At 53.9% G+C, this 22,129-nt stretch overlaps 3 protein-coding genes across 6 annotated transcripts; 2 read left to right on the top strand and 1 right to left on the bottom strand.

The window, feature by feature from the left end:
* Positions 1-489: 489 nt before the first annotated feature.
* Tmem256 (transmembrane protein 256) lies at positions 490-1,690 on the bottom strand. Of its 2 annotated transcripts, none has more exons than XM_029546426.1 (4): positions 1,594-1,690; positions 1,204-1,235; positions 842-922; positions 490-742 (listed from the first exon to the last, which is right to left on the bottom strand). In XM_029546426.1, exons 1-4 carry the CDS (start codon positions 1,673-1,675, stop codon positions 599-601), a joined length of 339 nt encoding a protein of 112 aa, XP_029402286.1. In that variant the 5' UTR covers positions 1,676-1,690; the 3' UTR covers positions 490-598. The 2 variants fall into 2 exon arrangements, with proteins under 2 accessions (XP_029402286.1, XP_021069283.1); XM_021213624.2 differs by having other exon boundaries at positions 1,518-1,638.
* Positions 1,691-2,382: 692 nt separating this feature from the next.
* Positions 2,383-17,193, top strand: Nlgn2 (neuroligin 2). 3 transcript variants are annotated; one of them, XM_021211478.1, is made up of 8 exons: positions 2,383-3,121; positions 5,511-6,205; positions 9,573-9,623; positions 11,695-11,844; positions 12,016-12,201; positions 12,308-12,500; positions 12,877-13,473; positions 14,223-17,193. In XM_021211478.1, the coding sequence occupies exons 2-8, from the start codon at positions 5,749-5,751 to the stop codon at positions 15,097-15,099; spliced, it is 2,511 nt and encodes an 836-aa protein (XP_021067137.1). In that variant the 5' UTR covers positions 2,383-3,121; positions 5,511-5,748; the 3' UTR covers positions 15,100-17,193. The 3 variants fall into 3 exon arrangements, with proteins under 3 accessions (XP_021067137.1, XP_029401874.1, XP_021067140.1); XM_029546014.1 differs by having other exon boundaries at positions 2,398-3,121; positions 6,073-6,205; XM_021211481.2 differs by lacking the exons at positions 2,383-3,121; positions 9,573-9,623 and having other exon boundaries at positions 5,670-6,205.
* Positions 17,194-18,038: 845 nt separating this feature from the next.
* Positions 18,039-19,355, top strand: Spem1 (spermatid maturation 1). The gene is made up of 3 exons (XM_021213938.1): positions 18,039-18,262; positions 18,356-18,413; positions 18,599-19,355. The coding sequence occupies exons 1-3, from the start codon at positions 18,119-18,121 to the stop codon at positions 19,324-19,326; spliced, it is 930 nt and encodes a 309-aa protein (XP_021069597.1). The 5' UTR covers positions 18,039-18,118; the 3' UTR covers positions 19,327-19,355.
* The last annotated feature ends 2,774 nt before the right edge of the window (positions 19,356-22,129 follow it).

Below are 22,129 nucleotides of genomic sequence, written 5' to 3'. Positions count from 1 at the left end.
GAACTCACTTTGTAGACCAGGCTGGCCTCGAACTCAGAAATCCGCCTGCCTCTGCCTCCCGAGTGCTGGGATTAAAGGCGTGCACCACCACGCCCGGCACGGAACCAAATTCTAACAAAGGTGGGCGCACACACCTGCAATCTTAGCAACAAGGAGGCTAAGGCAGGAAGCAGCTGGACATACAACTCAATGGAAGAAAAACTGACCAACATTTTCAAGGCTCTAGGGTCAACCCTCAACACGGGGCGCGGGGGTGGGGGAACTCCAATGAACTACATGAATGAAATTACTAAAATCTACATTCCCATGAGCTCCTTAGGTAAGAGGCTCCATTAATTCACGCGTTCTTTATGAGCCCTGCCCACAATGACAACACCTTGTAAAGACTGGAATTCCAGAACCAGAGTGTCTTTGTAGTCAGAAATGAAAATTCAAAGGTAGACGCTCTACCCTCCCTGGCTCAAGGTTTGATGAATGAAGACTCCAAAGTTCTTTATATGACTTTTTCTTTTAATTTCTTTTCTGCTTCAACATTGGCTCCTTCCCTCTGCGTCCAATTACCCAGAAAGGCCAGGACTGGGCGCTTAAACAAGAGACTTCAAAAAGCCAAGGCAAGCCAGCCCAAGATTAGCAGGCTCCCTCCCACAGGTCCCAGAGTCTGGATGCTGGTGTCTCCACTCAGAGCCTGGTAGTAGAAGCTGGTGCAGAATAAGGTAGTTCCAGAAGCTAACAGTAATCCTGCCTGGAGGAGATGGAGAACAGAATACAGAATTTTAAGAACAAAGCAACATGAGAAAGTCAATGAGGTTTGATTTAAATTAGGCACAAGGGGATTGGTTACCCAGAGGGGTTTTCTGCAAGAGGGTACCCCTAACAGGGCCAGGCTGTGCAAAAAGTGGTGTTTGTTGGCCTTGTCAAAGAGCTGTAAGAAAAAGAGGAGAGATTTTTCTAAGCAACACAGGAGCCCAGGAACCTGAAGTTGAACGCTGGACCGAAGTTCATTCACTCTTTAACATTGTCACCTCTGGCGGCTCAGTTTGCTCAGACCTGCTTCCCCAGGTCTTCAAGCCACAGGCCTGCTGCAGTCCTTGCTGTAAGAGACCTACACTTGACTGCCTTCCAATTCATCTCCCCACCCCCTTCCAGTTTAAGGACACCCAAACATCGCGCCAAATCCCGGGAGTCCCAGAACTGTTACTTCACCTCCTTCCCGTAGGCATCCGGAAACTGAGCGCCTGTAGAGAGAAGCAACACCAATCAGAAGTGTATTGGCTTAGACCCTCTCAAACCCCGGGGGGCACCTAAGTAGACACTGGTGAAGAGGGGCATCACTGGAAGCTCCTGATTGGTGGAAACAGATGTAGTACTGAGACGCTTTTGGACCTAATGACAAACTTGGAGGTTCGGGGTTCCAAGGGATCTCTATTCCATTAAAGACAGGACACTTCCTATAGGTCCCTCCCCGCACCAGATCCCAAAGGTTGCCCCCAGCCCAGCTGTATCCCACGTCCCCTGACCGTGTGCCCCGTAGGAGGCCAAACCCAAGGCCCCAGCTCCGGACAAGGCACCTAGGCGACGAAAAGCAGCCCCTACCCCGGCCATAGCTGTGGGTGGTCACGCGCGGAACCAACACCGCCCTGACCACCCAACAAACCAGCCAATCCCGATTGCCCATGCAAATAAGGTCCAAAAGTGCCCAATCAGGGCTATGTTCATTTCAGAGCCACGGTTCCCTTACAGACGCCTTTGTAAAACTTCTGCTGAATGGAGAAGATGTCTGGCGGGCGGAGAAACTAGAACCAATTAGGAGCGGAGGAGCGGAGCAGTGGGAGGCGGGATTGAGGGTGGGACTAAAGGATTTGCGTCACGGATTGGCCCACTTTCCAAGTCGATCGCCTCTTCGACACCCCAACCCCACACCTCCAGCTAATTTGCAAAGATATCGGTCCCCCACAAAGTTCCACCCCTTTTCCCACAGGCTCCTCCTGTTCGGCTTCAAACCAGACCCACTCCTCAAAAGGGGCGGCCCCACGGATTTCTAAGCCCCACCCATTGCTATCAAACCCCTCCCACCCCATGATGGCCCCGCCTCTGTGCCTCGAGGCCCCGCCTTCTTCGTGTGATGCCCTGCCCTCTATAGTTCAGATGTTCTCCCCCTTGCTAGACCCGGAGAGCCCCGAGGGTGGGAGATCCGGGGGGGCGGGAGGAAGAGATGTCTTCACCCTGCTCTAGTTTGCTACGTCCATCCGTCCGTCTGTCCACTCCCACCCCCTTCACTGTCTTCAATCCCCCCCACACTCCAGAGGGCGGGTGGGCAGGCGGGTGCAAGCGAGGGGTGTGCGCCGCTCTCTCGGCAGGGGGCGGGGGAGGCGGCCGCGCGGTGACGCGCGGGGCTGCTGCGGCTGCTCCGCCGGCGGATCATCACTCTCGAGCTGGGATGGACGCGGGGCGGGCGGGCCCTGGCGCGCAGAGCCAGGAGTCCGGGCCTCCTGGCTACTGAGCATTTCCCAAAGCCTCGCCTAGCCCTTGCCTTCCTTCCTAGGAGCCGCACCGACCTCTGCCTCGAGGCTCGGGACTCGGCCCCCGCCCTCTTCTGACTCCCCGGATCTCCCTCTCCCGCCCGCCCTCGGGATCGACTAGATCCCTCCCCCTCCCCGAGGATTCCGGCTGGATCCCTGCCCCTGCACCGCGGATTCTGCGCTCCGGGGCTCCGGGCCCCTAGGGATTGCCGTGGACTCCTCCTCCAGCACCCGATCCCTTAGGATCTGTCGCCTGAACCGCCTCCTGGTCCCTCGAAGCCATCCCAGAGAGCCAGTGGATATCCAATCTAGTCCTGTCCCATTGCTCCCTCCTGGCTCAGCCTTCCCCACTGCGGGGTTCCCTGTTCTTGAGCTCCCTCTGACCCTATACCCTAGATTTCCTTTTCCTGGGGATCGACTGGATCCCGGCCCCGCCCCCCGGGGCTGGGGCGATCCCCCTCCCCCGCCGGGTGAGGCGCTGCAGGCGGGGGCTGGGCCTGCGGGGCCGCGGGGGCTCAGAGGCCGCCGCCCCCCTTCTGAAACCCGTCCGCCCCCCACTCGGAGCCCTGGATGGAAGCACCACGGCCCCAGGGCTGATCCAGGTAGGAGCTAAGCCATGCTGGGTGGAGGGGGCAGCGCGGCGGTCCATTGGGGTCTTCCTCTTCCCATATTCCTCCCTGCGCCTGGTTTCCCCCAGCCTGCTCTGTCTGCGTGTCTCCGCCTAAGGATGCTCTCGCCGTGTCTCTGCGTCTTGGTCTCTTTGTCTCTGCCTCTCTCCAGTCCATGAATGATCCTTTGAATGGGCCCACAGACCCCGTGTGTTCCCATCTCCCCCTCCCCCTCCTTCTCCCCTTCCCGGCCAAGCCATTTTCCCCACTGCAGGAAGGGGGGGGCTGCGGCCTGAGCCCCCGTCCCTCAACTCTCCCCGGTTGGGGGAGTCGGGCCTGGGCTGGAATGGAAGAGCAAGGCAGAGGGATCGGGAGGAGGGGGAGCAAGATGTGGCAGACAGAGATGAAGAGAGAAAATGGGGGAGAGAGTAATAGCAAAAAGGAGAGAGAGAGGAGAGAGAGAGAGAGAGAGAGAGAGAGAGAGAGAGAGAGAGAGAGAGAGCACTTGAGGGAGAAAATCAGAGAGGTATTTGGAGGAGAGAGCGATGAGAAACACCAAGGAGACAGAAATGAGAAAAGACCGAGGGGTGAGAGACTGAAGGCAAGAGCTGGAGCAAGCCAGTTAAGGCCAAGCAAAGATGCTCCAAGGGACCCTGTTCGGAGGAGAAAGATGGGGGGAGGGCTCTAGTGGGAGGGGAAGAGAGAAAAGCTAGTTAGAGGAGAGGAGGCAAGGGGCCCGAAGTACCTTAAAGGAAAGGGGTGGCTGAGGCAGGCCATGATGGGGAAAGGGGGAAGAGATAGCAAGGCCCAGCCTGGCATAGGAAGAAGAGATTGGGGGGGGGGGTCAACTACAATCCCTCCCTTCAGCTGATGGGAGAACAGGAGCCTAAAAGGACCCGAAAAGGGGAGGGCATGACTGGGTGTGAGTGGTGAGGACTCCTGTGTCCTCATCTCTGGAATAAATTGACACCTGCAGAGAGCCACCCGCGGGCTGGCACCTGGCTCTGAAAAGCCCGGCGTCAGCAAACAGTCCTGAAGGGGGGGTGTCAAGGGGGGGCTTACTGAAATGACCTGGGTGTCTGCCCTGCCTACCTTTTTACTGGTCCTGTCCCTGCTGCCTGGGTACCAAGGCATCCTAGCAGTAATACTGGGGACTGGCACGGGGGAGGGGGACTGGGGAGGGGACGGGGTACTCCTGGGGTGAGATGATACCTGAGGTTTGCCTCAGGACGTAGGTCAAAAATGCTGTGCAAAGAGGACCTCAGCCAGGGTCCAAGGCTCTTCCAGATTATTGGAGGGGGGGGGTCCGTAGGCTTATTTGAGAAGCCAACCTCAGTATTGCTTCTCTTACCACCCCCCCCCCATCTGCCAAAGACCTGGTCAGTAGGGTTAGACTCTGATGGGGCTAAGCAGGATGGGGGGAGGGGCTGTCTCTTAGGATTCTCTGTTCGCCTAGACTACCCTCCCCTCACATATACATATTTCTTCCTCTCTGATGAGATTGGGTGAAACTAGCGTTCTGACTCTTGTCCCTGTCCTCCCTCTCACAAGGCCCGAAGGGACTCAGCAACCAAGCAAGCCCCTTCCCCTCTTCCTCTAGACCACCCCCCTCCAGGGTTAAAGCTGCAGCTCGTTGCCGAGGTAACATTGCGGGGCAGCATCCTGTCGCCCAGCAACCGGCTGCAGGATCATGCATCTGTCCCTGGATTTGCCCCTTCAGCATCCCCTCCTTACTCTAACCCCTGGCTCTAGACACCCTAACTTCTAAGGGCCTGGGGAGAAAAGGTTCCCAAGTGCACAGATCTTTAGGGAATGGTACACGGATGGGGACAGAAGGTACCGGGGTTTGTACAGTCCTGAGAAGGCCCAGAGTCTGGCCTGGGGTGGGGGTTCAGCGCCATGAAATTACAGCTCAGGAGTAATTAACACGTATAAACAAACCCGCCACTTCCTGCTAATTAATGACTTGGTATTTTTATTTTCTCTCCCTTGTCTATCTCATTCTCTCCCAGGGAAGTGGGGACTGGGACTCCTGAGTCCCTAGGGAGAGCCTGCCTGGGAGGGATAGAGGCAGGAAAGGGGCACCCTGAGTCTAGGACCCCCCTCCTCTGACCCTGCCCTGGACATTTACCACATCTGACGCCACCCCCAACTTGGGTCTCTGCGGAGGGAAGAGGATGTCAGGGGGCGTGCGGGTGGAAGAAAGGGGTAACTTGATCTGAAATTCAAGCCACTAACCACTTGTCTCTTGTTTCCCCATCCTTTCCGTCCTCCCCATCCAATTTCCCTTCCCTTCTTCCACCTCTCTGTATTTTTCTGTCTGTTTGTCTGTCTGTATCTTGCCCACCCTGTCCGGGTCCCCGTTCTCCCCTTCACCCGGCAGGTCGGGCCTCCCAGCACCTTCTTCTACCTTCTTCCCCTTCCCCACCCCTTACCCCCTCCATGGAGAGAAATAGACTCCTCTACTGTCCCTTCTAACCCAGGTCCCTACCCGTCCCCCTCCTCCTTCCTTTCCCCGCCCCCTCCTCCCTCCTGGGGCGAGGGGGGCCTCCCTCCCTCTCCCCCCCTTCTCTCTCTCCGAGGGGGGGGTCAGGGGAGGGAGGGGGGGTCCCCCAATCAGCATGTGGCTCCTGGCGTTGTGTCTGGTGGGGCTGGCTGGGGCTCAACGGGGAGGAGGGGGTCCCGGCGGCGGCGCCCCGGGCGGCCCAGGCCTGGGCCTCGGCAGCCTCGGGGAGGAGCGCTTCCCCGTGGTGAACACAGCCTACGGGCGAGTGCGCGGTGTGCGGCGCGAGCTCAACAACGAGATCCTGGGCCCGGTCGTGCAGTTCTTGGGCGTGCCCTACGCCACGCCGCCCTTGGGCGCCCGCCGCTTCCAGCCGCCTGAGGCACCTGCCTCGTGGCCCGGCGTGCGCAACGCCACCACCCTGCCGCCCGCCTGCCCGCAGAACCTGCACGGGGCCCTGCCGGCCATCATGCTGCCTGTGTGGTTCACCGACAACTTGGAGGCGGCCGCCACCTACGTGCAGAACCAGAGCGAGGACTGCCTGTACCTCAACCTCTACGTGCCCACTGAGGACGGTAAGGGCACAGGCACAAGGCCGGGCACCCTGTAGACACAGCCCACAAACGCACACGCAGACCCTCAAGCACAGGACCGACTTCTGCCCCTAAGCTGGGCATGGATGGGTAGAAAGGGGCATATGTCCCTTCAAGCCTGTGCGGATCCTCTGAGGTAAGGGTGCCTGCTTATCAGGCAGGCCTAGAAACATCCCCTAAGCATCTCACAGTAGAAACTCTTTGTGCTCTAGAAGGAAGGGTAGCTGGCATTAGGCCAGGCTCACCCAGCCTCCCCTGGAAAAGGCACGAAGTCAGACACTTAATCTCTATATTGGTGGCTGGAGATGATGGACTCCTGCAAGGCTTGTTCCAGCCTTGCCTCCACCTCCTGCCTTTTTCCCCACATAGCTACCTCCAGATTTCAGCTTCAGCCATCCCACTCAGAGTCCCCATCCTCGGGCCAACCTGCCCTGACTTCTATCATATAGCACCTGTCAGTCCCGCACCTGAGTTGAGTACCCTGGTCAGTGGTATTCAGTGACTTCTCGTGGGAGATTTCCGTCTCCTATACCGACATCCCTCCGCATCCCTGAAGGGTCAGGGGAGCTTCTTAGCAAAGGCCCTTCTGCTCACAGCACAGCATCCCATCCCCATCAGAACATCCTGCTTGGGTTTGAGATGCTGGTTTTGTGAATGAATTCCTGTTCGCTCTGTAGGACAGCTCTGTACCCCAGCGCTTGCTCCCAGTAGCTTTCCACTCACCAACCTTCTGCACACCAAGATTAATCAGAATGTTTTACACACACACACACACACACACACACACACACACACACGAAAACCAGCATCACAAACAGCTTCCTCGTTGCCCTTTTGACATATTATCTCACCACTCCAAAACATCCCAGCGAGTCCACAGAACTGACTGTCTGCTGCACGCTTCCTCCAGCTAGTTTCTGGTAACTTTAGTGCAGGCCTGGTAACCAGGAGCCTCAAATGAATCCTATACCTCCTCATTGTGTACTCAAGTACTACAGTAACTGAAACTCAGAGGCTTAAAATGACTATTTGTCCAGCTGGCCATGTGTTCCGGTATCTTACAAGTTACAGCTCTCAATCCCTTCACAGAGTACACATGCCCAATACTTCCCTGACATGGTATTCCCATTGCCCACATGGGCCCCAACCTTCCCTTAATCCTGGATGCCAATCCTGTATCCCTGGATACTCTGGTAACCACCCTGCACGTGCAGTTTTTATATCCACATAACCTTGAGATCACCCTCCGGAAAGGTCCAATACGAACACCTTTTACCTTGCACCAAGATTGCTCTTAACGCCAATCACAGGATGACTGGTGTACCTTAACCTGCCCATATCCATGCTAATATTTCCCATATGGACCACCTTCTGCCCCGCATTCTGGCCCTGCATTCTAGCTGACTACCCACCACCCCCAGGTAAAATCGTGACTTCTAACAGTCTAGCCACAAGGTTCTGCTGCCCTCTCCCAGACTCCTTTTCCACCGCCCCTTCCCTTACCAGTTCTGTACCTTATCTCCCTGAAGTGCTCACTCACCCCTCTCATCTCACCACGGCTATCCCTTGATTCTCCATCACCGTATGTGTGTGTGTGTGTGTGTGTGTGTGTGTGTGTGTGTGTACACGTGTGTACGCGCGTGCAAGCATGCACACGTGCTTTTGAGACCGGGTCTTATTCTGTAGCCTAGGCTGGTCTAGAACTCACAAGGAAGCTCAGGCTCTTCTGTGAACTTTTGATAACCCTCCTGCCCTAACCTCCTGAGAGCTGGGTTTATGAGCCACCGTGATCAATAGCACCCTCATTTTCACATAAGCTATCTACCCCATGTCTTCCTCATGGGGACTTTCTTGTCATGCCTATGCGAACCATCTATCACTTGTCACCGCTGGACTGTCCAGTCCATCTGCACACAGATCATTCCCTCCCTCCCTTCCTCCACTCCACGCCTTCCCACACCTTCTGTATTTTTAACCGTTGCATATTGCAGACCTGATTGGGGCCTGACACATTCAGGTGATCTCACTAAATCTTCACACTTGCTCTAGGAGGAAGTGGTTGACTCAGACACACACACACACACACACACACACACACACACACACACACTTCACAGTCTCACCGTCATGAATACCCTGCTGACTTCATCCTAATCCATGTCCCCTCACAAAATAGAGGCCCTGGTCCCAAGTCCACCAAGTGGATCATCATTGTCAGCGCTAGTCTGAACCTTGTTGACCCCATCCTTCCCTGAGTTTTGGGGAGAACCAGCTAGCCTGCTGGTTCTAAAGTCTCAGCTCTCCCCTGACTAACCCCCAAATCCAAAAGAAGTCTAACACCAGCCTCTAGGTTCCGCTGGGACTTTTGCTGATCTTAGCCCCACTTGCTCTCCCAGCACGATACCTACTTTATGTATCATGACCGGCCCAAGGCACTGTTTCCTAATGTTGGCAGAATGAATACCCCGAGAGGGGAGGAGGGCTCTTTTGCAGTGGACCTAGGGTGGGGCTGGTGATCCTAAGGGAAAATCACAATTTGGTGGGGAGGAGATGAGGCCTGGGCAGGGGCTGAGGTGGGTGGGAGTGTGGAGGGATAAGCTGGAGTGGAGGGCAAGACCTGATGACCCTTTTCCCTGCTTTGCCCACACTGGGGAAGTGGGATGAGAAGCCAGGCCTGTGAGTGTGGATGGAAGAGAAACGCTGGGGGGTGAGGCTGGATAGGGGCCAGGGGGCAGCCTAGCTGACCTACCCATAGCCCTTCGGTTGGCAGCAGGGGCTCCTGGAGTCAATGAGCAATGGGGTGGTCTGCCCCAAACCCATCCTGCCTTCTGACCCCCAGAACAGTTCAGAGGGAAGTAGAGTCCTTTCTGCACAGCCTCAAGTGGACAGCCCATAGCATGCGGCTGGCCCTGAAAGGAGTCTGCCTGAGAGGTGGCTGGGGTGACAAGCCAGCCTTGGTGTCCCTAGGCTCCCCACACCCCCATTCCCCTAACACTATTTCATTTCCAGCAAGTAGCAAACACCCAAAAGCCAACAAGTCCTTTCCAGTTAAGTGACTGTGTCTCAGGACAGCTCCGGCCCCTCAGGCACCCCACCCCTCAAACCCACCTTTTCTTTGGGGCATGACTTTTTCTGGGGAGGGGAAAAAATTGGGTTATAGAAACGTTTTTCTCTTTTCTTGGTTTCTTTTTCTTGCAAACAGATTTTGCTTTTTTTGGCTTATTTTTTCTGCCTCTCCCCCCTCCCCTTTTCTGCTTTCTCTCCTCCCCTCCCCATCTACCGCCTCCCCTGACCCCATCTTTCCCCACAAAATTGTCCTTTTTTCTCTGTTTTGTGTTCCCGGTCTTAGGTCCGCTCACAAAAAAACGTGACGAGGCGACGCTCAATCCGCCAGACACAGGTAGATTTAAAAATCCCGCTGATGCATGTGGTTGCTTTGAAGAGGACTCTGATGGCCCTGCCCCTAACTAAATGTCCCCACAGCTCTCAAGGCCCCCCCCAAGTCGTTCTCCCAACTAAAAATGCAAAAGAAAAAAGAAAAGAAAAAATTTTAATAATTGGAAAAAAGAATTATGAAAACTTCAAATTAAATTTGAACAATGTTGGACCCGCTAGTTGACCTGAGAGAAAGGCTAGTCATGGTGAAATAAGGTGAAAAGAGAAAAAGGAATTGGATTACCAGAAAAAAAAAAAACACTTTTTTTTGGATAAAATGCTGAGAGTTTGAAAGAAATCTGGACTGTTTTGCAACATGTGAAATGTGCCATTTGACCGGAAAAAAAAAAAAGTTTTAATCTGAAGCAAAATAATATTTGAAAAAAATTGACAAATTAATGACATTAATCAAAACATTAGAAACCTGCTACGATTTCAAACTAAAGCCTGTCAGATTAAAAAAAAAAAAAAAAGTGAACATCTGAAATGAATCAAATAATTTGAAAAAATTTAAAAACAGGGCCCAATATCTTGAAGTTTCACCACAAAATTTTGAAATAATGCAAAGAATTTTTTTCTTGTTTTCTTTTTTTTCCCAAATGGAGCTTTTTTGTTTTTTTCTTTTCTTGTTGAATCTGCCCCAAGATCTTCTTGCTTTTTGGTTGTCGTTTTTTTCTTTCTTTCTTCTTTCTTGATCCTGGTTTTTGTTGTTGGTTTTGAATTCTTGTTGCCCCGCCCCTCTTCCTGCTCCTTCCCTTTCTGATACCCTCCCCCCCAACAGGGAGAGGTCTGGGGGAGGGTGGGAGAGGAGGAGGACATTAAGGGCAGTCCCCTGGAAGGAAGGAAGGAAGGAAGGAAGGAAGGAAGGAAGGAAGGAAGGAAGGAAGGAAGGAAGGAAGGGCACTGTGAGGTTAAGGCTGGGAGGAACAGCAGCGTCTTGGGGATGCACACAGAGAGAACTCTGGCCAAGGAAATCCAGAGACCAGGGCAGGGGGCAGAAAGGGCCTGTCCAGGTTGACCTTCTCTCGGGATGCGGGAGATGGCACAGGTGCTGGAGACCAGCTGTAGGGTCTAAGCCTGGCTCCCATGGCAGACAGATGTTAGACAAGAGCTCTACCACTGAGCTAGAGCCCAAGAGAATGCCAGCAGTTCAAAGAAAGCTGGAGCCGACCCCAGCCTTGGGACTTTAGAGATATCCTCAGCTAGGAGCAGGGAATCGGGCCATAGAGTCTTGAGGACTCTGACAGGCTCTCCTGGACTCCCAGCCACCCTCTTTAGGAATTTTCACTCTGTTGTCCAGTCCAGAGCTTCATGGCCTGCTATGTGTGGCAGCCATCTAAAGGATTCTTTGGATATGGCGCCACGAGGGTGCCAATGTAGGAGAGCCCAGTTTGGAGGGCGGAGAGTCCAAGAGTCAGAGCTTTACCATCACTTCATTAAGCAGACTCTTTCCCACCCTGCCTCCTCCTGCCACAGTAATTAGGCTGGGGGTTGCCATGGTAACTGGGGAGGTGACCTAGAAAGGAATTAGGGCGGGGAGGAGACCAAGCCCCCAGGGACCCTAAGGCCTGGCACCCCTCACCCACAGACTAGGGTGCCATGTGGAGCTGAGGCCAAGCCTGAGTCTGAGGAGATGCCAGGCCTCCCCAGCACCTCCAGCCCTAGTCCCGGCCTTAGTCCGCTCTAACTAGGAGCAGGAAGGAGATTTGTGTGTGTGGAGAAGCCCCGAGGAGGGCCACTTCCTACCCTTGGCCTCTGTTGGGCTTCTTGGAAAGTGTGCCCAACATTTGGTGGAGTGCTTGGACCGGTGCTGGCCAGTGATGAGGAGGGACCTTCCTCTAGGCTTAGCTGGGGAGGGAGGGAGGGAGGGAGGGAGGGGAATCCGGTCTTGCCCCCCCGCCAGGGATGTTAGTGACAAGTCCCCTGAGCTCCAGGCTGGTCCTCAGAAGGCCTGGGAGCTCCAAAGTGCTGCTTCTGGTCTGACTGTGTCCTTGTCCCCGATCTCCCGGCCCACCTGCCACCCCCTCCCCTCGCAGATATCCGGGACTCTGGGAAGAAACCAGTCATGCTGTTTCTACACGGCGGCTCCTACATGGAAGGCACCGGGAACATGTTCGACGGCTCAGTCCTGGCTGCCTATGGCAATGTCATCGTAGTCACACTCAACTACCGTCTTGGGGTGCTCGGTGAGGGTGGGCAGCCAACTCTTGGGGGGGCAAGGTCTGGGAAGCAGTCCTGGTGGGCAGGGTCCTCCCAATTACGCCAGAATCCCTGATAGACTTACGCTGCATTAAGCCCCTGGCTGAGAGGCAAGGATGCTGTGACACCTCCAGGGAGCACCTTTCTTCTATCCCTAGGTTTTCTCAGCACTGGTGACCAAGCTGCAAAAGGCAACTATGGGCTCCTGGACCAGATCCAGGCCCTGCGCTGGCTCAGTGAAAACATTGCCCACTTTGGAGGTGACCCTGAACGCATCACAATCTTTGGATCTGGTGCAGGGGCCTCCTGTGTCAACTTGTTGATCCTCTCCCACCACTCAGAAGGTACCAGCAGCCTCCTCACCTGCCTTCCCTGCCCAAAACCTGGACCCCAATCCTCTCCTCCCTTTGGCTGATAACAGCCTAGCCTGAGGTCTGCCTGTCCCACCAGGACTGTTCCAGAAGGCCATTGCTCAGAGTGGTACTGCCATTTCCAGCTGGTCTGTCAACTACCAGCCGCTCAAGTACACGCGGCTGCTGGCGGCCAAAGTGGGCTGTGACCGAGAGGACAGCACCGAAGCTGTGGAGTGTCTGCGCCGGAAGTCTTCCCGGGAGCTAGTGGACCAGGATGTGCAGCCTGCCCGGTATGGGGGTGGGAGAGGGCTGGGTCCAAGGTCTCTGCTTTCCTAACTGGTTCCAAAGAGGTTAAGGTGAGAGGTTCTTAGAGGCAATCTAACTGGGCAAGGAGAAGTGGGCTTCAGATACCCCCAGTGGCTGCACGTTAGCAGCCCCTTATGTGGAGGGCTCACCGTACCACAAAGATCAAGCACAGGGTTACACAGACCACTTTAGGAGGGTATCCCGAGGGGCCAGAGTGCCCTGAAGGACTGACTCTGTGAGTCTTCGGGTCACGGAAAAAGGTCCTCTAGGCAGAGGGAGGTACCTGTGTGTGGCTTAGGAGACCTTGGGCCCAAAGGAGGCCAGCAACTGGATGGTGAGACCTTGCCCCCTTCTCCCCAGCTACCACATTGCCTTTGGGCCTGTGGTGGACGGCGACGTAGTCCCTGACGACCCCGAGATCCTCATGCAACAGGGAGAGTTCCTCAATTACGACATGCTCATTGGTGTCAACCAGGGAGAGGGTCTTAAGTTCGTGGAAGACTCTGCAGAGAGTGAGGACGGTGTGTCTGCCAGCGCCTTTGACTTCACCGTCTCCAACTTTGTGGACAACTTGTACGGGTACCCGGAAGGCAAGGACGTGCTTCGCGAGACCATCAAGTTCATGTACACGGACTGGGCTGACCGGGACAATGGCGAGATGCGACGGAAGACCCTGCTGGCGCTCTTTACCGACCATCAGTGGGTCGCCCCGGCAGTGGCCACCGCCAAGCTGCATGCCGACTACCAGTCCCCCGTCTACTTTTACACTTTCTACCACCACTGCCAGGCTGAGGGCCGGCCAGAGTGGGCAGACGCAGCGCACGGGGATGAGCTGCCCTACGTCTTCGGTGTGCCCATGGTGGGTGCCACTGACCTCTTTCCCTGCAACTTCTCCAAGAATGACGTCATGCTCAGCGCGGTAGTCATGACCTACTGGACCAACTTCGCCAAGACTGGGTGAGGGCCCGAGGGCCTAGTGGGGCTGTGTGGGACACCCTTGTAGGATGAGGTACCTTCTCTCACAAAGCCATCACTCCTCTAGAAAGACACAGGCTCTTACATGCCCTTGCTCTCCTGAGACAAACTACTGAACACCTTTGTATCAGACAGTGAGGGGGTTGGAGATTCAATAGTGTTAGAAAGGTCTCTGTCTTTTCTGGGAGAAGGCTTTCTTAGGTAGCTTTGGTGCAACTGCTGTCTGTCCAGCTTGGTCTGCATTTAAGTATAGAGAATGTCTGTCTGTCTGTCGCTATGTCTCTGTCTCTTTCCTGAAGTCCACTGACTTCTCTGCCCTCTGGTTTTTACCTCCTGGCTGCTCTCACCAGAACGGTCTTCCTGACCCTGGCTGTATCTCCTGTGCCTGTCTCTCCATTTCTCAGCTCTGTGTCACTGGATATCTCTTCAAACTTCATCTCTGTCTTTCTCTGTGTCTCCCTCATCTCCCCTGTCTCTGTCTCTCTCTGTGTACCTGTGTGTGTGTGTGTGTGTGTGTGTGTGTGTGTGTGTGTGTCTGGCAGAGCCTCACTAGCCCAGGCCAACCCTTTCTTATGGCTCTTAAGTGCTGGGATTGTAGACATGCACCACTATGTCTAACCTTTTCTAGCTGTAGGTGTTTCCTGGTCTCTACATCTCAGACTTCTCCCTCCCCTTCTGCGGCTCCATCCTCCTTCCGAGCCTCACCTTTCCTTACCCTCCTGTGCCCACAGTGACCCCAACCAGCCTGTGCCACAGGACACCAAGTTCATCCACACCAAGCCCAACCGCTTTGAAGAGGTAGTGTGGAGCAAGTTCAACAGCAAGGAAAAGCAGTACCTGCACATAGGCTTGAAACCGCGCGTGCGCGACAACTACCGTGCCAACAAGGTGGCCTTCTGGCTGGAGCTCGTGCCCCACCTGCACAACCTGCACACAGAGCTCTTCACCACCACCACTCGCCTGCCTCCCTATGCCACACGCTGGCCACCTCGCACACCCGGTCCCGGCACTTCCGGCACACGCCGTCCTCCCCCACCCGCCACTCTGCCACCTGAGTCTGATATTGACCTAGGCCCAAGGGCCTATGACCGCTTCCCGGGTGACTCGAGGGACTACTCCACGGAGCTAAGCGTGACTGTGGCAGTGGGTGCCTCCCTCCTCTTCCTCAACATCCTTGCCTTTGCCGCCCTCTACTACAAGCGGGACCGGCGCCAGGAGCTGCGGTGCCGGCGGCTTAGCCCACCAGGAGGCTCAGGCTCAGGTGTGCCTGGTGGGGGCCCCCTGCTTCCCACTGCTGGCCGCGAGCTACCCCCGGAGGAGGAGCTGGTGTCACTGCAGCTGAAGCGGGGTGGTGGTGTTGGGGCGGACCCTGCTGAGGCCCTGCGCCCTGCCTGTCCACCCGACTATACCCTGGCCTTGCGCCGGGCACCGGACGATGTGCCTCTCTTGGCCCCCGGGGCCCTGACCCTGCTGCCTAGTGGCCTGGGGCCCCCACCCCCGCCCCCACCCCCTTCTCTCCATCCCTTTGGGCCCTTCCCACCCCCGCCCCCTACTGCTACCAGCCACAACAACACGCTACCCCATCCCCACTCCACCACTCGGGTATAGGGGGCGGCTTGGGGAGGTCTGCCTCCCTAGCCCCCCCAGCCCAGGCCACTTGAAGGCAGGGAGGAGGACTTGGCACCGGGCTTTACCCCCGTGGATTTGTCAGACTTCGTGGAGCAGTGTTGAGGTGGACTTGGGATTCCTCATTGGAAAGAGTTTTTCCCATGCAGAGAGCCCCATTATCTCCTCTGGACCTGGGCCTTCGAACACCTGGGGGGTATTTTTTGCCCTCCGTTGGGACACCAGTCTTCGGTGTGTGGAAATGTGGAAGTCCTTTTGCCCATGTGAAGACATGCTTTCCTCATGGGGGGTGTTTTCCCATGTGCAGGGTGAGGTTTGTTTGGTTTTTTGTTTTTGTTTGTTTGGGTTTCTCTCTCTCTTTTTTTTTTTTTTTTTTTTTTTTGGTTTTTTTTTTTTGGTTTTTTGGGGTTTTTTTGTTGTTGTTGTTTTGCTGCCCTGGACACATGTTTGCCTCCTCAAAGAATTTCTGCGGGGATCTGTACCCCATGCCTTCGTCTTCTCCTCCCCATTCAACTCCCTGGAGACCCGGGAAGTGATGTGTGCACATCCGGTGACCCTTGGCCACCAGACAATATAGGGAGGTACCTGGGGAGCAGCAAGGAAATCACAGGCCCCCTGGACCCCGCTCCCCACCCACCCACCCCTGAAAAGCATGTTTCCCCCCCACCATGGCACAAGTCGGGTGAAGCACGTTCTCCCTGGAAGCCCTCACCTTCCGCGGACGACACAGATTTCCTGCTAGAGGAAAGGGAGGATTTCTGTGCATCCCAGCACTGCCTGGAAACTTACCTTCCCATGATCCAGGACACATTTCATCGAATGGAAACATGTTCTTGCATGTGGATGTGTGTTTCCCAGGCAGAGGGTCCTGTGCTCCCCAGCACTCCCCTGCCCTCTCCCACACCTCAGGTCCAGCGCACACTTCCTCCTTGCATAGCAGGTGGGAACAGACTTCAAACGGACAGAAGCCACGTGGGAAGTACAGACGTGGAGGGCGATGCCGAGGTGGGGGGACAGGAGGGCATGGCACATGTCACACACGAGGCCATGCATGTTTAACCTAAGCCCTCGGGGCCTGAGGACAGCCTTTTCCTCAGTCCTTGAGATCATTGCTCATCCGTGCCAAACTGGGTAGATGGGTTGGGAGACTCGAAATGTGCCAAGGATCCCCTACGTTCTAGTCCAGGGAAGGGAAACGCCAGGAGCAGGTGGCAGCTAAGGTGGTCCCCCGCACCCCTCCCACGTGTGTCTCACCCCCATGTCATTTCTCCTTCTCTGCCTTGGTTCCTCTTTCTCCATCACTGGCTCCTTCTTTGATGCTCTCTCCCCATCTCAGGGTCAGACCAGCCTTCTCTCTTCACCTTCTTTAACCTGTCTCCCCTCCCTGATTGGTTGAGTTGAAGAAGAAAGGAAGTGGAGGAGGTGGGGAGGGGAGGAGTCAGGGGAAAAGGTTACACGGAAAGGCTGGGGAGAGAATGAGGTCAGCTGTACCAAGGAGCAGATGGAGGGGCCGTGGGGGACAGGGCAGACACCAGCAGGAAGATTTTGAGAGGAAATGTGGGAGGCAGCTGCCCAGAGGTCTTTGGATTTGGACCTCTTAGGGAAAAGAACGCTGTCGGGAAGGGTTTTAAGGGACACCAGTGGAGGTGTGGCTGAATCTTCATGTATTGTTTGGCTTTCTGAGGGATGTTAGTGCCAAACTTGTGTAGGGGTGGGGTGCTGTCTTCCACTGACACCCTGATCCAGAATCCTCGGTCTTGAGTCCCTGTCCTTTCTCCATCCCCCCATGGAAATGTAGTTCTTTTCTGGCCCTTTCCCCTGCCTGGTCTAGCAATTCTTGGAACAGCCATGCCTTCCAAATGCTATCAACCTGGGCCCTGAGCCCTGTAAGCAGATGCCCCAGAGCTGGGGCGTGAGAGAGGGGCTGGGGGACCCCATGATACAGCCACGGACTCCAATGCCCGGCCCCTTTCCAAATAATCCCACGCCCCCACCCCAACCCTTTGCGGCTCTGTACACATTTTTAAACCTGGCAAAAGATGAAGAGAATATTGTAAATATAAAAGTTTAACTGTTGGTTGTGTCTCCTGTCGTGTCAGAAGATAGGGGGTGGGGAGGGTACCCAGCTCTGGTTGTACCTGTCATGTTAGAAGGGGGTGGGAAGAAGTGCTCAACCCTTTTCAGAAAATAACTCTTGAGATCTGAGGAAAAATAGCAAAGGGAAGTTTCCATCATGACGGGATCGGATGGTTAAGGTAGAGACCAGCCTGAGCTATAGTCACAAGCACTTATAATCATAGCATTCAGGAAGCCATTGCGGGGGGGGGTGTGTGTGTGCAGGAACTCAAGACCAGCCTGAGCTAAATACAAAGACCCCCGTCTTTAAGATAAAAGTGCTGACTAGGCAGTGGTGGCACATGCCTTTAATCCCAGCAATCGGGAGGCAGAGGCAGGTGGATTTCTGAGTTCAAAGCCAGCCTGGTCTACAGAGTGAGTTCCAGGACAGCCAGGGCTACACAGAGAAACCCTGTCTTGAAAATAACAACAACAAAGATATAAATGTTGCATGATGCATGTTGTAATTCTAGGACTGGAGCAGTAATGACAGGGAACTGGGGAGTTCAAGGTCACTGCCTACATAGAAAGTTTGAGGCCATCTTAGGCTACATGAGACCCTGTCTCAAATCAAACAAAACAAAAGGTCAGCAGCTATGTCTGTGTGGTCTAAGCCTGGTGCTTTAGATGACGATGAAACTGATGAGGGCAGATGCCCAATAGATTAGAAAGCCAGTGTGTTCACCCAGGAGGCTGGCTATAAGAAAGGATGCAAAGAAAAGGGCCTTGCACCTTGAGAGCATCATCTTAGCACATTATGAGGGAAAGCCCCAACCTCATTGTGACTCGGTCACTCTCAGGACCTTCTGGGTCAGGCTGGCAGGCCAGTGGGCATTAGGGGTAGTGGGCTGGGGGCCTAAGGGCCCTGGTGGCCCTAGGGACCACCATGGCCATGGTTGAGCGGCCTCGGCCTGGGTGGGCCTCATATCAAAACCCCAACATCAACAACTGCCAGGACATGGGAAACTCCATTCTGCTGCTCTTGGGTCTAATCATCTGTATTAACATTGGCATCAATTTGGTGACCCTGGTCAGGGATGGAGGGTGTGGGTGGGGAGGCTTGGTGGGAGGCAGGCCTGGTTACCAGGATCTACCTGTGGTCACCATGTCCTCCTATACCTAGCTCTGGAGCCGAATCCGCATCCTCTTACACCGAATGTTCCATATCATTTGTGAAAAAGGTAAGGAAGTCTAGGGCTTGGGGCCTAGCAGGGGCAGAAACCAAGCGTTCTATTCCTTAAGACTAAGGATCCTAAGCTGCTAAGCTGGCTCCTTAAGACTGAGTTGCAGCTTCTCTCTCAAAGCCCCACCTCCCATCCATCTCTCTAGAAGCCAGTCTTTCCAACAGCCTCACCTCTCCCTACAGAAACCAGTACTTCACTTGGGAAGCTGGTCCAGCCCTCGAAGAAGCAGACCTACCCCGAAGTCCATCTTCGATGTACCATGGACCCTGTGAAGATGACCGTGACTCCCCCACCCACTCGTCGTTACCGCCATCGAGCGCCTCCATCTCGCCGTGCCCGCCGCCCTGTAGCTTGGGCCCCTGATACTGATGATGAGAAACCTCCACAGCAGCATCCTGCAGTCTGTTCCCGCCACTGTGATGATTCTAAGGATTGGGAAGGCTTTCAATCTATGCAGGAGATGTGGGAACCTTGGACTCAGGATGGTCTAGAGCAACCCCCCCAGACCATCCGCTTCCAGCCAACAGTAGAGGCCAGGCCTCTCAAAACGGAAATCCGGTCAGACCAGGGCCTAGAGGCCTATGTGTATACTGTAAATCCTCCGCCTCCCAGTCCAGAGGCTTTGAGCCATAAAAACAATGCAGCAGGGTCAGGGGGATGTGCCGAGGGTGAGCAAGCACAGAGCCAGCCTCTCTCACCATCCTTTTTGGGTCCAGCAAATGTCCCTGAAATACCCCAGCGCCATTCATCAGGCCGAATAGTCTATGATGTCCGAGATGTAAGGAGAAGGTTACGAGAACTGACCCGGGAGGTGGAGGCTCTGTCCCACTGTTACCCCTTGGTCTCTGGATCCAGTGCAGCTGAGGGGACAGGCAAAGATTGGGTGTATCGTCCCCTGAAGGGAAGGTGACTGGGGATAAAAAATAAAAAAATAAAAAATAAAAAAAGAGGGAGGACGTGGTTTGTGGTGAAATGGAGGGGAGTGATCCTCACAGTACTCAGAATTCCTAGTCACTAAGAGAATGACCTCTCTGGACACAGCCCAGAGGTCCTCGGGGGCCCTTGTCAATGTCTTGCCTTCCTAGGTCCTGTCCTGAGCCTTTCTACGTCCTTCTTGGTTCCAAGACACCTAACTGCTTCCACTCTGCTTCCACCCACTGCAAATCACTCTGCTCGTAGTGACCAGAGAAGCCACCAAGTCAATCCAGATCCTCAGGCCCCATGACCCGAACTCAGAGGTCTAAGGAGCCCAGGTTTAGACTACAGGTCTAGCAAAAGCATGGCTCCTCTAATGTTCTGGTTTCTTTGGGCCGATTGATTGCTGAGGAGGGAGGATCTCTAGGCTCTCGTAATCTCCCAGGCAGACCCTCAAGTTCCTGCCACCTTTGAGAATAGACTTAGAAGCAGGAGGTAAAACAATAGGGGCATCTCAGGAGGGGACTTCCCATAACTGTCTTAGCTTCTGTGATCTTATGCCTGTCACAAAGGAAAGGTAGAGGCTCAGGCCAAGTGACTTGCTTGTGGCTACAGATACCAGGGATCATGTTCACAACCTTAAGACTTTCTACCTCCCTCCGAACCCGCACAGCCATTCCTGCTGGCAGATAAATTCCCAACACCAGTGAATCACCCTAGCCTACACTTTACCATGTAACCTCTTCTGAATTTTCCATCCACTGGCCAGCAGAGAAACTGATACTAAGAGAAACTGCCCTGCTCCTAAATGACTGAGAATTCTCCCATGCATATTAACACACACAGTTTTCTGCAAATCACCCTATTTTGTTGTTGTTGTTCATTATACTCAAGTTGGTAACACATAACCCCAGTACTCAGGAGGACTGAGGCAGGAGGGCCATTGCAAGTTCAAAGCTAGACAGGTTTACATAGCCAATTCCAGGCTAGACATGGCTAAAATAGCAAGACATTCTATCAGCAAAACAAAACCCCCAAACAAAGAGAAGTTATTGATCATGTTAATTTTACTCTGTTACATACTGAAAAGGTACTGTATGTTTGGAGACCATAGGAAATACCTTTTCTCCATTTTTGAATAGTTTGCTATAGAGGACATGCTTGGTTAGCAGGAGGAAGGCAGGATTAAGGGGTTCAAGGGTAGTCTGCCGAGGTCAGCTTGGCTTACCAGAGACCCTGTCTGAAAAGAGCATGAAAAAGAACTTGTTGGCAGGGTGGTGCATGCCGGTAACCTCAACACTCGGGAGGCAAAGGCAGGATGCTTGCTGCATGTCCAAGGCCAGGAAGTAGTAGATAAGATCTTGTTTTGGTTTTTTGAGACAGGGTCTTGTTATGTAGCCTTGGCTGGCCTAGACGTCACTGTGTTGATCATGGCTGGCCTTGAACTCAGAGATCTGCCTGCTTCTGCATTTGGAATGATTAGACTAAAAGTGTTTGCTACCATACCTGACCTGACCCTTTTTTTTTTTTTTTAAAGATTTTTAGGTATTAGATGTTTATGTGGGGTGAATGGGTATGTGATGTCAATGAAATACAGAAGAAGGGTGTCAGATCCTCTAGAACTGCAGTTCTAGGCAGTGAGCCACCCAACCTGGGTGCCAGGAACAGAACTTGGTCCTCTGCAAGAGCAGTAGGCACTCTGAACTGCTGAGCCATCTCTACATCCCATTAGACCCTACCATTAAAACAAGCCAGCCGCGCAGTGGTAGCGCACGCCTTTAGTCCCAGCACTCGGGAGGCAGAGGCAGGCAGATTTCTGAGTTCGAGGCCAGCCTGGTCTACAGAGTGAGTTCCAGGACAGCCAGGGCTACACAGAGAAACCCTGTCTTGAAAACAACAACAACAACAAACACGGCAAACCAAAACCTTTCAGTCAGGGTGCTTCTTTCATAGATCAGTGATTCCTAGCCTGGTTTACTCAAAAGTCCCCTTCTGCTGTCATATCAGCAATCACATCTTCATACTGTGTGTAATATGTAAATGTTTTCCAATGCTAAGTAAATGCCTGGCAAGTCTTCTACTCCTTTAAACTCTGTGTGTGTGTGTGTGTGTGTGTGTGTGTGTGTGTGTGTGTGTGTGTGGTAGTGGAGTAGTGGTAGTGTTGTTTATCGAGATGGTATCGCTAGCTCCAAGATGGCCTGGAACTAGACTGCTTCCTGCCTCGGCCTCTCCAGCAGCTAGGACTGCCAAACCCATTGCTACCACACTGCGCTGTGGTTTTCTTAAGGTGGTGATTTTTAGTATTTCAACTTGGAGTTGGGGTGAGTCAGTAGAGGACAATCTCCTTGGAAGGAATGAAGACCATGGTTGGGGTTGGTAGTTAGCAGGGACAGCAATCCCAGAAAGGTACACTTTGGCATCTGTCTGATGCCAAAGCAAATGAGCCACTGTTGGGCATGGGCGCTGGCGCCAGAGGGGTTATGACACAGAGATTGTCAGCGTACAAAAGACATGGTTCTGCTATACACCATTCATTCATCATTCATTCATTCATTCATTCATTCATTCATCTCTCTCCATTCTGCCCTCAAAGCAGGCCATGTCTCAGAAGAGCAATGGAATGCATTATGGATAATTTGACCCTGTGAAGGTGGTCTCATGACTGCAGCAACCATATTTTCTTTTTTTTTTTTTTAAAGATTTATTTATTATTATATGTAAGTACACTGTAGCTGTCTTCAGACACACCAGAAGAGGGCATCAGATCTCATTACAGATGGTTGTGAGCCACCATGTGG

The sequence above is a fragment of the Mus pahari genome, chromosome 14 (assembly GCF_900095145.1).
Source record: "Mus pahari chromosome 14, PAHARI_EIJ_v1.1, whole genome shotgun sequence".
In the NCBI taxonomy this organism is placed as follows: domain Eukaryota; kingdom Metazoa; phylum Chordata; class Mammalia; order Rodentia; family Muridae; genus Mus; species Mus pahari.
The sequence above is the reverse complement of the archived record's forward strand: the minus strand, read 5'-3'. Positions and strand labels throughout refer to the sequence as shown.